This window comes from Monodon monoceros, unplaced genomic scaffold (genome assembly GCF_005190385.1).
Source record: "Monodon monoceros isolate NGI ecotype Baffin Bay Population unplaced genomic scaffold, NGI_Narwhal_1 Super_Scaffold_21, whole genome shotgun sequence".
NCBI classification, from domain to species: Eukaryota; Metazoa; Chordata; class Mammalia; order Artiodactyla; family Monodontidae; genus Monodon; species Monodon monoceros.
In genome coordinates, this window is record NW_021703778.1 from 56,328,658 (window position 1) to 56,343,324 (window position 14,667).

The window sequence follows — 14,667 nt, forward strand, 5'->3', positions numbered from 1 at the left end:
CTGTGCTCTAGAGCCCTCAGGCCACAACTACTGAGCCCGCATGCCACAACTACTGAAGCCCGTGTGCCACAACTACTGAAGCCTGTGTGCCCTGAAGCCCACGCGCTGCAAGTACTGAGCCCGCGTCCCACAACTACTGAAGCCCACTTGCCTAGGGCCCGTGCACCACAACGAAGAGTAGCTCCCGCTCGCCGCAACTAGAGAAAGCCCTCAGGCAGCAATGAAGACCCAATGTAGCCAAAAAAATAATAATAATAAAAATAAAATTTAAAAAATAAGATTGCCTTATGAGATGAATTTCTTGTCACTAATGACCATCAAGCAGAGATTGTGTAAACAGTTTCCAGGAATGATGGGGAAGAAGTTCTTAAATTTTAAGAACGGTTGAACTAGCAAAACTTTGATGTCCTTTCAAGTCTACGATATTACAAAATAAGTCTTGTGTGATATAAATGTTTAAATGTATGCACTTGATTAAGTACTTATTAGTGATTATTATAAATGGATACAATGTATCTTTTATGAAACTTTTTAAATGTAAAAAATCTCTGAAACCATCTATTCAGATAGGTAGCAGTTTAGTAAGATCATTAAAAGAACAGTTCCTATTTTTAGGTTATGTAGCTGAGAAAAACCATGAAAAACATATGCCATCCTAGAGGATACAATTAAGAAATAAGTCGTTGTGTTTAAAGCCAACAAATACAAAATAAACACAGGTGTTTAGGAGACCTTCATAGTATCTTCAGCCAACTCAAGGCTGTCCCTTTGGGATGTTTTCCTAATGCTAAGGCAGCCTTCAGTTCCCACTAAGTGCAGTCACCGTGCATCATGCCGCAGTGAGGCAGGGCATCCTGAGCTCTCACTCAACAACACAATCCCAAGGGAGCCACCTATCTTATCTGGATGACTAGTGACAAACTGGATAAGACTCAGTGATGGCAAATTGAAGGCTTTCAGACTTTAAAACTCAAGCAGCACACAGAGGCAAAGGTATTAATGCCAATATTCCTGTTCCATTTCCTTCTCCCCATGTAACTTCAGATACTGGTCCATTTCTCTAATTTCAGTCAAATGGAAACAGTATATAATTAGAGCTTCCATTCTCAATCTCATTTCCATCAGTGAGTCAGAGACATTAAATAACACTTGCTCTCACTTTAAGACCCCCAAAGCTTGGGGGAAGCTTGGATTGGAATCACAGCTAGAAGGATCACTAAGGGGGTACTACTGGCCTACACACGAGCCTGTCTCTAACCTGCCTCCCCTACTATGTCCAGTCACACTGGGAGCTAAGCTAGCTAGAGACTGCTACTGCTAAACCAAAGGCCTCACACGCCAGTTCAGATGTTCCTGAGGAGAGTAGTGAGGAAAACAGGAGGGTAACTGGTTTGGTATATCTAAAAGGTCAAGTTTAATAAGGCTTTTCCCTCCCTTGAAAGCTCATGCTTGAAGAGAAAGAACATCTGACTATAAAGCAGGCGTGGGCAGAAAGACCTGGAGTAGCTAAGTCTTCAAATTTTCTTCAAAACATAGCTATTAAATATGCTCATTCAAGCCTCATTAGCGTTCCATTTTTCTTTGTTATATAAAATTAATTCAAAATAAGAAAATAAAATAAATACATGAATAGGGCCTAGGGCACACCCACATAATCACTGCCTGTGATTAGAGAAATGTCCTTCACATCACTCTACTGACACTCCTAACAGTGATGCCCAGAGAGCTCCAAGATCCAGACTGTATTTTTGGCTTATTAGGGCTATATTCTAAAGAACCGACTCAAAACCTTGCCGAAATGAAAGAGGAAAAACTTTCATCGACTAGATCATATATTGTTAGAGGTGATGACTAAGACTAATCTGGTGATCCACTGTCTATAGCCATGATGATTATTGCTAGACATAAAGATTATTTGTCAAAACTTTCTAGAGCATAATACTCCAGTCAATACAACTTTGACCACATTGATGTTATATTTGATTTCATTTTTACCATGGTAAATTGTTCCAAGGTTGTTTCATTCTTAATCTGTTCATCTGCCATATATTGGGTCGGCCAAAAAGTTCGTTCGGGGCTTCCCTGGTGGCGCAGTGGTTGGGAGTCCGCCTGCCGATGCGGGGGACGCGGGTTCGTGCCCTGGTCCGGGAGGATCCCACATGCCGCGGAGCAGCTGGGCCCGTAGGCCATGGCCGCTGAGCCTGCGCATCCGGAGCCTGCGCTCCACAACGGGAGAGGCCACAGCAGTGAGAGGCCCACGTACCGCCAAAAAAAAAAAAAAAGAAAAAAAAAAATCGTTTGGGTTTTCTGTAAGATGTTACAGAAAAACCCGAACAAACTTTTTGGCCTACCCAATATTTTTACCTATTCAAAGCTCACCACAGTCAGCTGAATAAAGGCCCCCAATACTAAGAATCTGTAAATATTACCTTATTTGGGAAAAGGGCCTTTGCAGATACGATTAAGATAAGGATCTCTAGATGGAGAGATTATCCTGGATTATCTGGGTGGGCCCTAAATCCATCACAAGTGTTCTCATAAGAGACAGACAAAAGAAGTGAAGTTAGACACAGAGAGAAGATGATGTGAAGATGGAATCAGAGACTGGAGTGATATGGCCACAATTATTAGGAATACTGGTGGCCACCAGCACTAGAAGAGGCAGGGAATGGGTTCTCCCCCATAGCTTCTGGAGGGAGAGCAGCCCTGCTGACACCTTAATTTCACAGTTCTTGCCTCCAGAACTGTGAGAAAATAAACTTCTGTTGTTTTAAGCTACCAAGTTGGTGGTAATTTATGACAGCAGCCACAGGAAACTAATATACTCACTTTTTTTTCAAATTACAGACAGGGGAAGAAAAATGTAAATTTTCTTTTTCAACATCATGTTAATAAATATATGTGGCTTATTTAATATTTAAAAATGTATTTCAATTGTTGGTTGTCTCCATATGACTCCTACATCCATAGGAGCCCCCGTGGCACTTTGTACAGACATGGAATTTGATTAACGTTAATGGAATGAATAAACAAAGTTGAAAACAAGGCCTCACCTTGCGATACCTATTTCTGGCCAAGTAGCCTCGAAGGTAAGACTGAAGGACGATCGTGGCAGTCCGCCAGATCTTGTACCTCCGGCGGATTACATACATGCGCCAGTACTTCTGAATGATGGTTGCTGCCTTGGTTCTGCGCAGGAACTTAGCATAACTGGCCAGAGAAAGAGTGGTGCGTAGTCAGTAATCAGAAAAACCCATGAATACCTTTTGTAGAGGCTGAAATCACCAATATCTTTGGCAGAATAAGTAGCACCTCCATTGTATTATTCTAATAACATACATGTTAAATCAACATTTATATTTCTTATATTTGTATAGTTATTTGATGATCCCCCAAATATCTGTGCATCCATTATCTCATTTGAGTCTTACCTAACCCTGAAAAGTGGGATGTCCCATATTACTTGATTTTACAATACAGAAAGCGAAGGTCATAAAGGCTTATTCCTTCTAGGACTGTGCTCATTACCCCAGGCTATGTCCCCTTTACATAGCAGATGAGCTTACACAGTAATCCTGTACTTACTTATCACCCAGCCTTCTTAGCTCTATCCATTGCTAATGCACGATGTTTTTCCTTAATCTATCCATTTGGGCACAAGTTCTTTACCATTAATTCATGTCTTTTGATATCTCTAAATTAAAATTATCCTAATACGTAATCACACGTAAGTGTAACTAACTCTCTTCTACACCTTCTCAGTTAACTGCTCCCCCAAACTCCTCAACAGAGTCATTATTAACTAGTTATATTCATGACTGTTCTAATGTACAGATGATTTCTTCAAGCCCATATAAATGTATAAAAAATAAATACTGAGGACATGAGTAGGCAGTAATTTTTAATTATTTTTTTGAGGTTCAATCTGAATCATTCACAAAGGTGAGTGAAATTGTATTCTATTTAACTGTCTTATGAGTTAATTCCTTGGACCTAAGAAGAGGTAAGGTGCTGCCTTCTCAGGTAGGGTGACCACTCAAAACTGTCCTAGTTTGGACAATCAATCAGATGAGCCCGCCAATCTTCGCTGCCCATGAGCCAGAGTGGACATGCTGCCAGGAGACCTACCATCGGGCTTGGTGGCCTCGCACGTATCTCTGCACAGTGATGGCAGCCTTGCGCATGCGCAGGAACTTCTTCCGCAGCAGCCACCCTCGGATCGTCTTCTGGATCCGGATGCAGGCAGCCCTCAATTTGTCTGCCCTCAATTTTTCCAGATAGGCCACTTGACCGGCACGGAAAAAGATCTTTGTCTTCCCAAACTGGTATTTGTCCTTGTCCTATTTTTGGAAGAAACTGTATACTCAGAAGTAGAAATGATGACTAGATAAATGAATTTTAAAGAGAAAATATATGTCTAAAAGCAGAATTAGTAAAGGGATAAAACTATTAGCTAAAACTTGGGCTACATCACAATTAACTAATGGAGCCAGCTTTTTGATCCTATGCAAGTGGAGCAAATAGAAGGGACTTCAAGGAAAACTGCAGGTTAAGAGTTATTTTCCAGAATTATTCTACCTGGAATTATTAAATGAGGCCCAAAACTTGGTTGTGGGTTATAGGCAGCTACTATTTGCTTGTCTGTATTTTAAATAGCTCAAGGAAATGGAGATGCTGACACTCCCTCTGACTGACCCAGGCTGTAAGAATTACATCGGGCTGTGTGTTCCATGAGAAAGCTGAAGGGACAAAAACACCAATATGAAGAAAAAGGCAGGAAGTAATGCACACAAAATAAAAACTAAAAGATAAAAAATCTTGCATATTCATGTTAAGAGTTAAGTTTCTCAACAGTTATCTCTTGGTTTTATCAACAGTAAATCTTCCTACAAATTTCAAAACTCCTTTTACAAAAATGTAATCATTTATAACGCTCATTGACTTCTGATTATAAACAAAGCTGAGCAGTAAACACAGATATATATGATGCTATTTTTGGTCTATTATATTCTGATCCAACTTATCTAGAAGCATGCAAGTTATTAACCATCTTATATCAAAAGAAGAGTAGAATTTATTTATACTAATCAATACTGTGATCTGAAATTCTAAGTGAAAACAGAGAAAATCACTTTTCACTGTAAGCAAATATTTCCTATCTTGTACATGAAAACAGAACATCAGAAATCTCCACATATATCTAAAACTGTTTCAGTTTAAATCAATAAAGTTTGCAAAGGAGGCTAGCTGGAAGAGCTAGAAAGTGGTTCCCTCTCCCTGTCTCCTTCTCCCTGCCCCATTTCATCTCAGCTCTCTCTCCCTCGCCCCCAAGCCTGCACTCCTTTACCTTGTGGCCCCAAGCGCAGGGGGGAGCAGTCTGGGGGAGGAGGCTTTCCCTACTTTCTGCTCTCCATTCCCTAGAAAGGACTTAGGCCAGATTCAAAATGTATCAGATTCTTTTACACATTACCAGGAAAGTGGCCTAAGTGCTTTCAAGAAAAATAAAGTTATTATCACCAAAGAAGAGATATTACATCTAGTTAATAGCTAATAATTATGACTAATTACTTCAAAGTGAGGTAATCCATCCAACCTAGTGTCAAATAAGTGAAAATATTCTTTAAACAGCATCTCATGAGTCTTAAATTCTCTACAACCTACATCAGTGGTTATCAAAATGTAGTCCTCAAACCAGCATCGGCATCACCTGGGAACTTGTTAGAAATGCACATTATTGGACACGTCCCAGACCTACCAAATCAGATGTTCTAGGGGTGGGGCCCAGCACTCTGAAGTTTAACAAGCCCTGAAGGTGACTCTGGTGCATTCTAAAGTCTGTGAACGCCTTAGCTCGGTATGCAAGTCTCTTCAAACACCAACCCACATTTCCTAACCAATTCCCTACTGTCCCATGCACCATTTCTTTTACTGCAAAAGCAAAAACAAAAATCCGACTCTAACTGCTTTTTGAGAAAACTATGCTTTTCTGCTCCTTGCTCCCTAGTAGGATAGTCTCCTTCCACTTTATACAATCTTACCCACTCTTCAGGGCCTGACTCAAAATACATGTCTTCCATGAAATAGTTCCTGCTTCCCACAGCAGATATGGCTTTGTCTTCCGTTGATTTCTTATCTCACTCACTCAGCATTTGACAGACACTAAGGTATATTATACTTATCTTTAAAATGCATTAACTTCCAAGACACACTATGTCACCTGAGGACAGGACTTATTTTTCTTAATCACACAGCATCTGGCTTGGTGTCTGTCATAAGTAATTTTCAATAAAAATTTAGTACTTGGGGGCCTCCCTGGTGGCGCAGTGGTTGAGAGTCCGCCTGCCGATGCAGGGGACACGGGTTCGTGCCCCGGTCCGGGAAGACCCCACATGCTGCGGAGCGGCTGGGCCCGTGAGCCATGGCCGCTGAGCCTGCGCGTCCAGAGCCTGTGCTCCGCAACGGAAGAGGCCACAACAGTGAGAGGCCCGCGTACCGCAAAATAAATAAATAAATAAATAAAAAGAATGTGTCTCAAGTCTGGGTCCAGGCCTCACCATCCTGTATCTTGATACTGGACCATCATCTTTACTAGTCCTTCCATCGTAAAGACAGGGAACCTTGACCTCCAAGACAGTGTGCCTCTCCACCTTTCCACCCCTGAATAACCCGGATTAGTAGTATTATGGATATTCCTAGGACATTCACAGGTTACAATCACAAGGCCTTTGGCAAACATCTGTTCCGATAAAGGTAAGTGAAAAATCTTTCTTACCTGTATCAGTTTCTCTAAAACATTCTTGCATGTTTGTTTTCTCTCACTTAGCACATCTTTTTGCTTCATTAGGACACGGTAGCGGCTGAAAAATTCTTGGTAAGTCCACCTATAAAAAGAAACTCATGTCAGCTTATTTAAAGAAGCAGGAACCTCCCCCTTTAGGATCCCTTATATTTGAAAAATGTCAAGCCCACCGAGAGGGGAAACCTGCTGCGCTGATTCGGATGGTTTCCAGGACACCGCACGCTCTCAGCTGCTGTACTGCCCTCTTCTCATCAAACCTATGTGTAAAAATGGAAATCATTAATACACAAAGAAGCGTGGCTCTAGCCACAAACTACTTTCCTCAGTCCAGAGACTGAATTCTTTTGTAAAGAGCCAAATGGATAAATTAGAAAAAAAATTCAAAAGTTGGAACAGTGATCAGAATGGAAAACTCCATGCAAGAGAGGGGAAGAGACCATTAGCAGTAAAAATACATACCACAAACTTATAAGAAATGCCATTAAACATATTTAAAAAGCCCAAACTCCTCTGCACTGCCATGCTCATTACATGCCTTGGCCTGACTAGCTGTTCTCATAACTCATTAGTTCACCATGCAGAGCTCCCCTGGAATAAAGACTGGCCAGCCCTGGAGATTTCTCTAGCAAGAAGAACAAATTAAATATGCCCCATTCAGGTATTTTTAAAAAATTATTGGTGTTCTAAAAGCTATTCAACTCAGTGTATACATACTAAGCATTAATAGTGTCCATGTCAGTGAAAAATATTTTATATTATATCTTATGTGTATTTCACTCTAGATAAACGGCACCTTAATGTTAAATTGACACTAAAAGAAGAAGTAGCAAGGCCTGCTTCTTACGGGATGATGATTCCTCTTACTCCCCAGTTAAGCCCTGAGTAACCTATCCGAGGCTTCTGCTGCGCTATCTTCTCAAGTGTTTTGTTGGTGATGGGAGATGCGGTTGGCTGACAGAAGGTAATGGCCCCTAGGGCTGTCCAGGAAAGTCACCCAGGGCGTGGCAGCATCTTCCAGCTTCTCACTTCCTCCAGAAAGGGCTTCTTGGCAATGAGAAGAATACAACAGTCTTTGAGAAGTGCCCTGCAGTCTAAGGCCGACTCTCCAAGGGCAAGACTGGCATGGGTGTAGGTAAAGGAGCACGCACACACTGCGGAGTGGGAGTTATTACAGCCTTTGGTAAGCGTGCCTAATCTCTGACCCACAAAATCCACTTCTAGAAATACATTATTCTAAGGAGATAATCAGGCAAATATATAAAAATGTTTGGCAAAAGATGTTTATCATAGCCATAGGAATAACCCAAATGGCCATCAATAGGGAATAATTTAAAAGAATGGTGTTATGTGTATATAATGGGATATGATGTAGCCATTAAAATGATGATGTGGATTTGTATTTACTAACACGGAAAACACCCATAAGTTGAAAGCAGATACAAAACAACAATTACAGCATGATCCCTTCCATTTTATTAATCTCTCTCTCTCTTTCTCTCTCTCTCTCTCTCTCTCTCTCTCTCTCTCTCTCTCACACACACACACACACACACACACATATAGCAGGGAAGGAATGATCAAGAAGGATCTATGCCACTTAATACTTATTATCTCTCTGGGTATAATGAAATGCTCTTTCATTTGTTTTTACACCACTTTATATTTCCTGAAAATTGTTTTTATAATGTGCATACATTACTTTCAAAATTAGAGAAATATTTCCGTTTTGGAAAAAACTTCCTCTCACAAATGGTATTTGACACAGGACAAGATGTTTGGTAAAAGTAGACATTCTCTGATAGTTTCAACAGTTGAAAAGTAGCAGGGATGATTGTGAGCCTTTGCCAAAGCAACCTTATCTCACCCAGCTCTGGTTTTAACTAAAGCCCAAGTTAACCAAAAAGATCTTGAAATGAAGTAAATTACAAATAGAAAATAGTACTAGAAATGTGTGGTTGATCTCAACTTTTAAAATCATCAGAAGGCCAACTACTAATTTGTTCTCACATTTTTTTTTTTTTTTGGCCACGTCGTGAGGCTTTGTGGGATCTTAGTTCCCTGATCCGACCAAGGATGGAACCCGGGTCCCTGGCAGTGGAAGCGTGGAGTCCTAACCACTGGACCACCAGGGAATTCCCTGTTTTCACGTTCTTAAAAGGGAACAAAAACGGAAAAAGTTCTGTTAACTAGTTGTTTCCCTCTACAAGGCATGAAGATTTACCTAAGTATTTTTTCTCTGCTGCTGGTTTGGCAATCCTTATGAGATATGGATACTTTAAATTCAGCAGTTGAGAAATACTTACGTGAATGGGAACTTGAAGTCGTTAGGCTTAATACAGCGCACGTAGTGAGGGGTAGTGGCATTCAGGGTCTCCATAAGCAGGTGAAGGGAGTTTCGGAACTGCATGAAAAAGAGCAGAAAGGGGCATCAAGGTTTTGTCAAAGATGACATAAAACAACTGAAAATTTTCTTCAAATGACACTAGTGGAGATGACTTTGCCACCTGTGAACCTGACCAGCCCTCAACAGTGGAGCTGCTAGGGCTTTTGGTTCAAATTTGCTTAAACCCTACCATTTACATGCTCACTCTGCCAAACAGATATTCTCGCTCCTCCCACCACCACCACTGCCCCCGCCTCTTTAAAATAGACTTTATTTCCTTAGAGCAGTTTGAGGTTCACAGCAAAATCAAACAGAAGGTACAGAGATGTCCTCCATACCCCCTACCCTGGCACAGGCATGGCCTCCTCCATTATCTACATTCTCCACCACAGTGGTACATGTGTTACAGTTGATGAACCTACTTAGACACATCATTATCACACATCATTATCATCATTACATTAGAGTTCATTCTTCCACCCACCCTTTTAATATAGATTTCTGTAGCTTTATGTTGTACACTTAAAACTTTGACTAAAAATATAAGCTTGCTTTAAAGATATTAAGGTCATTTAATCATGTACAGTAGGAATTTTGCTGTATGATACTGAAAAAAGTAGCAGATGACTTAAAAGAGTATAGGAAATGGGGGGGGGCAGAGGATGGAAGAGTACAGCCAGGGTGGGGTTACCTTTAGGGACATGGGATCATACTGGGGGCTGTGGACCTGTGCCAGGTCCTGCTTCCTATCTGCTCAGGAAAACAAGCTGACTAGCACTCAGCCTCCTGCCCAAAGCCCCCAGCCCTAGTTCAGGCACTAAGCACGTGTGTCATGTTTCCCAGTCCCCATGGTGCATAAAACATCAAAGAAAGCAGAGGGCACGGTTCCTGGGCTGAAGGAGCTGTACAAATCCAGAGAGGAAACAACCAGAGAACAAAACAAAGGCAGCAGTGGTTTGTGAGGGAGGATATGTACTGGAAGAATTAAAATGTAGAGAAAATTATTTTGGAAAACGCTTAAGCAGAGTTACGGGTCTATGTTAGGAGGGGAGAAGTATGAGTGGACAGTGTTCTGTGTTCTCACAGTGAAAGCTCCAGCCTCTCCTCACCTGAGGACCCCACCTGGGAGGCTGACAAAGGAAGACCTGAGGCTCCAGCTGAGCCAGAGGGGAAGTAGCACTGCAGCAGCGGCTCCCTGAACTCACCTGGTGCCCCACCGTCTTCTTGTGCTCTTTGGCTGCCTGGCCTGGTCTGCCTTTGGTGGGCTTTGCAGGAGTGCGGGTAAGGAGCGTGCGCCCTGAAGAGGTGGCTGAGCTTGGACTGATGGCCTTCTCATCATCTTGAAATAATTCTGGTAGCATCTTAAACTGAGTCAAAAACAGTAAAAGGAAATCACACTCTAAACCCAAACTCAATTGGAGATCTTCGCAGAAACACTATGATGATTTGCAATCCATAGTGATTCCCTTCCTTAAGTAACCCCTTTCAGAGTCACATTCCAGAAATAATCAGTATCTATGTTAGGAGCCAAAAATATGAGAGGGAGGTGACATCAATGCTACAAAAATATAGATGGAAAAAATGCAGTAATTCTACAACCTTATTTGGGGGAAAACAAAATCAAAACTACTCCACTGAGACTTGAAATCTTAATCCACAGGAAATGGCCGCTCTAACCATTTTACTGGTTTTAAACGATAATTATTTTATGAGCAACATACTAATTGAAAGTCTTATTACATCAGTTCCACCAAATGTTTTATCATCATGCTTCATCTGTCTACCCAATAACTCAAATGGTGAGTACCAACTAAAAACTATCACTGAAAATCTCATCAGAAAGGGTGTCATGAACTAGTTCTACAATTTAATAAGATTTTAAAAAATCATGAATTAACAGTAATTTTTAGAAAGTAATGTGCATTATTGGGAAAAAAAAGTAAAAGGAAACCCTGCCCGTATCCTGTAAGCTTTGCATGACTGCATAATCTGCAATCAATTTTGTGTTCTACCAGGTTAAGGAAATGAAAGGCTATTAAAAGATCTGGTAGTTAATAAATGGGTGGATAGTATAATTTAATGTGGTTGGAAGACATTTTATGGAACAAAAGAGACTTCAGACTAATCGACAGTAACATTTTGATATACGTACATATGTTTACAAGAGTGAAACAGTCCACATACATAAAATAAATCCTTCTTATAAGTCAAAGTGTAACTGCAACAGCCAATTATTTATCTAATAAACTCAGAATATCTCCAGAAGCAATAATTTTCTTAAGAGAGTTCTTTCATTTAAAAACAAAATTAATTTCATTTGGTATAATGTATCTATCAATTATAAGGGTAATTTAGGATACAATTCATGATGTATATAACAAATTGTTATACATGACATACCAATAATGGTTGCTTGCTGCACAAAGGAATGTATCCCTAGCTTTACGGAATACATATAGCTTGGTTAGCTACAAAGCAGGGCAGGGGGTGGGGGTAGGGGAACGTTTTACCATTATCTTGTATCACAAAGGGGAAAAATACGAGTTCCTAATAGATTTGATTTGAAAACTCAGCACAGAGTTAAGATGTAAGGCTATTCGATAATAGGCCAAAGACTCTAGGATCTATCTGACACACTTCTGTCATTTCCGAGTAAATTGCTAGCTCTACATTAGCGCTGCCTACCTAAACTTTGTTTTTCTCTCTTCTGTGTGAAATGGTTAATAGAGCTGGCTTGAAATATCATATTCACCACTAGTGTTACAATTTAACTGAAGTTCTACAATATCTACCAGAAAACTACTCAGTGTTGAGAGTTCAGAACACATACACACATATAGATGCATATATATGTCTTCCTCTTCATACAAGTTATAAATTTAAAATTCTCTACATTGAGTTTTCATTAAAAAAAAATAAGAGAACACTTCACATTGTCATATTAGAAACTACTCTACAATTTCTTCTTTAGGCAGTATTTCTGCTTCCTTGTGGGCCATTTTTCTCAGACTTCTTTCCTGGTTCTTCCTCAGGCCAGTCTCTGGGAGTTGGAATGCCTTACTCTCTACTATTTTTCACCTACTTGTTCTCCCTAAGCAATCTTATCCAGTCCTACTGCTTTAAATGCCATCTAGTTCTAAAGACTACCAAATTTATATCACTGACTCTGACTTTGCCTTTGACCTGCTGACTTTCATTTACTACTTCCTATATGACATGTCCACTTGACTATCTAATTGCCATCTCAGGCAAAACATGTCCAAGATAAAACTGTTTTTTTTTTTAATTGAAGCATAGCTGACCCACAATATCGTGCTAATTTCCACTGAACGGCAAAGCGACTCAGTTATACATATATATACATTCTTTTTTCTCATATTCTTTTCCATTATGGTTTATCAAAGGATACTGAATATAGTTCCCTGTGCTATACAGAGCGAGACCCCATTGTCTATCCATTCTATGTATAGTAGCTTACAGCTGCTAACCCCAACCTCCCACTCCATCCTTCCCCCAACCCCCTCCCCCTTGGCAGCCATAAGTCTGTTCTCCATATCCATGAGTCCAAGACAGAACTCTTGATTCTTTCTCTTGAAGCCTGATCTTTTACAAGTCTTCACCTCAGTAAGTGGCACCATTATCCATCCAGCATCTCAGGCCCAAAACATAGAAGTCATCTTCAATTTCTCTCCTTCTCTCACTCTCCATACTCAAACCATCAACAAGACCAGTCAACTCTACCCACAAATCATAAGCCATTTCCACTGCTATAATTTCAGTATCTCAGTCCACTATCTGTCCCCTAGATTACTACCCCCCTATCCCCAGCCCTCCCACCATATCTCCACACAGTAGCATATCATTCCCCATATGAAAACTGTTCAGACTTTCCACAGGAACAGGAATAAAATCTATACTCTTTACCACACTTCCCTCCAGAAAGTGGCCCCTGTCTACCCATCCTACTCAGCTACCATGCTCCAGTCATACTGGCCTTCTTTACGGACCTCAAACACAACCATCTTATACAGTCTCAGCACTCCTCTCAGCACTTGCTCTTCCACTGACACAGTTGTCTCCTATTATTCAGGGTACAGCCCAAATGTTACATCCTCAGAGAGGCCTTTCCTGACCACTGTGGCTGGTGAAGCACCTCACCTCTGCCCAAGCTTAGTCGCTCTCTAGCTTGGTACCCTGTTTTACTTTCTTTTTATTTATTTATTTATTTTTTTGCGGTACACGGGCCTCTCACCACTGTGGCCTCTCCCGTCGCGGAGCACAGGCTCCAGACGCGCAGGCCCAGCGGCCATGGCTCACGGGCCCAGCCGCTCCGCGGCATGTGGGATCTTCCCGGACCGGGGCACGAACCCGTGTCCCCCGCATCGGCAGGCGGACTCTCAACCACTGCGCCACCAGGGAAGCCCTGTTTACTTTCTTTATAGCACTTACCACTTTATGATATGATATCATCTAAATATTTGGTTAAGCGGTTATTACCTAACTCCTCTGCCTATCTCATTTACCTGTTTACCTTGCTAAATCCCCAATTTTCTTAAATCATTCATTGAAAAATTTAGCCATTCCCCACTGACTGAGGAGGCCAACTTCATTTGAAGAGAGAAAGGCAGATAAACAGAAAGTCAAATATGTAAGTAGGTAGATATGCCTGGACATTCCATCTTGTTTCTTTGATCTGTCTATGCTTAAGACAGGGCTCTGAATTGCTTCAGACTGAACTTATATGTCTAGGAAAGAGTGTTAAAGAAGACAGAAGAATCCAAGTAACTGCTTCATAAAGATGTGGGAAATCATCTCAGTAACAACAACAACAACATTATTCACTAAGAGCTTTTTACACATGAAGCACTGCTCTAAGGGCTTAATACAACCTATTTAATGTTTATAACAACCTCTGAAAGTAGATACTATCATGATTCTATTTTACAGATGAGAGATTTGAGGCATAAACTCAGTAGATGAACTGTGCTTCCCTTCATCAATTAGCAACATGGAAAGTAGGGGATATAACTCTTTTTAGTGACATTTAGTAGAGTTGCAATTTAGTAGTATTTCATCGAGCTGCAATTTACTTATGTGCTTCTTGTTATTTGATGTAGCAACAGATATCTTTATGGTGGGAAAACATAAATTAAGACACCTTCTGTTAAGTTTTTTTATACCTTAATTCCTTTTAAAGTGGCTAGAAGCTGCAAAATGAAAGAAAGAAAAATAAAAGACAAAACACATACACACAAACAGAACCCCACACTGTATTACCACAAAAATAATTCTGTTGAAAACACATAACACAAATACTGATCTTCTAAAATTAGTACTTCCAAGAGGACAAATCAACACTAGGTTACACTTGCTTCCTATCAGGTGCAGAAAAATTAAAACATAAAGTTCATACGCTTGGGTTGGGTTTCTGCTGACTGGGAGCAGTGTAGGCCTTTAAGCTATGTAAACCTCACACCACCTCCAC

At 40.6% G+C, this 14,667-nt stretch overlaps 1 protein-coding gene across 5 annotated transcripts in view; it reads right to left on the reverse strand.

Moving 5' to 3' along the window:
- The window catches only part of MYO5A (myosin VA), a 187,159-nt gene that overhangs the window by 65,474 nt on the left and 107,018 nt on the right, over nt 1–14,667 (reverse strand). For all 5 annotated transcript variants that reach the window (XM_029236767.1, XM_029236768.1, XM_029236772.1 and 2 more), the window contains exons 15-20: nt 10,388–10,549; nt 9,103–9,200; nt 6,970–7,056; nt 6,773–6,881; nt 4,129–4,340; nt 3,054–3,210 (exon numbers count right to left, since the gene is read on the reverse strand). In XM_029236767.1, the coding sequence (XP_029092600.1) occupies nt 3,054–3,210; nt 4,129–4,340; nt 6,773–6,881; nt 6,970–7,056; nt 9,103–9,200; nt 10,388–10,549 (825 nt within the window). The remainder of the gene's footprint in view (nt 1–3,053; nt 3,211–4,128; nt 4,341–6,772; nt 6,882–6,969; nt 7,057–9,102; nt 9,201–10,387; nt 10,550–14,667) is intronic.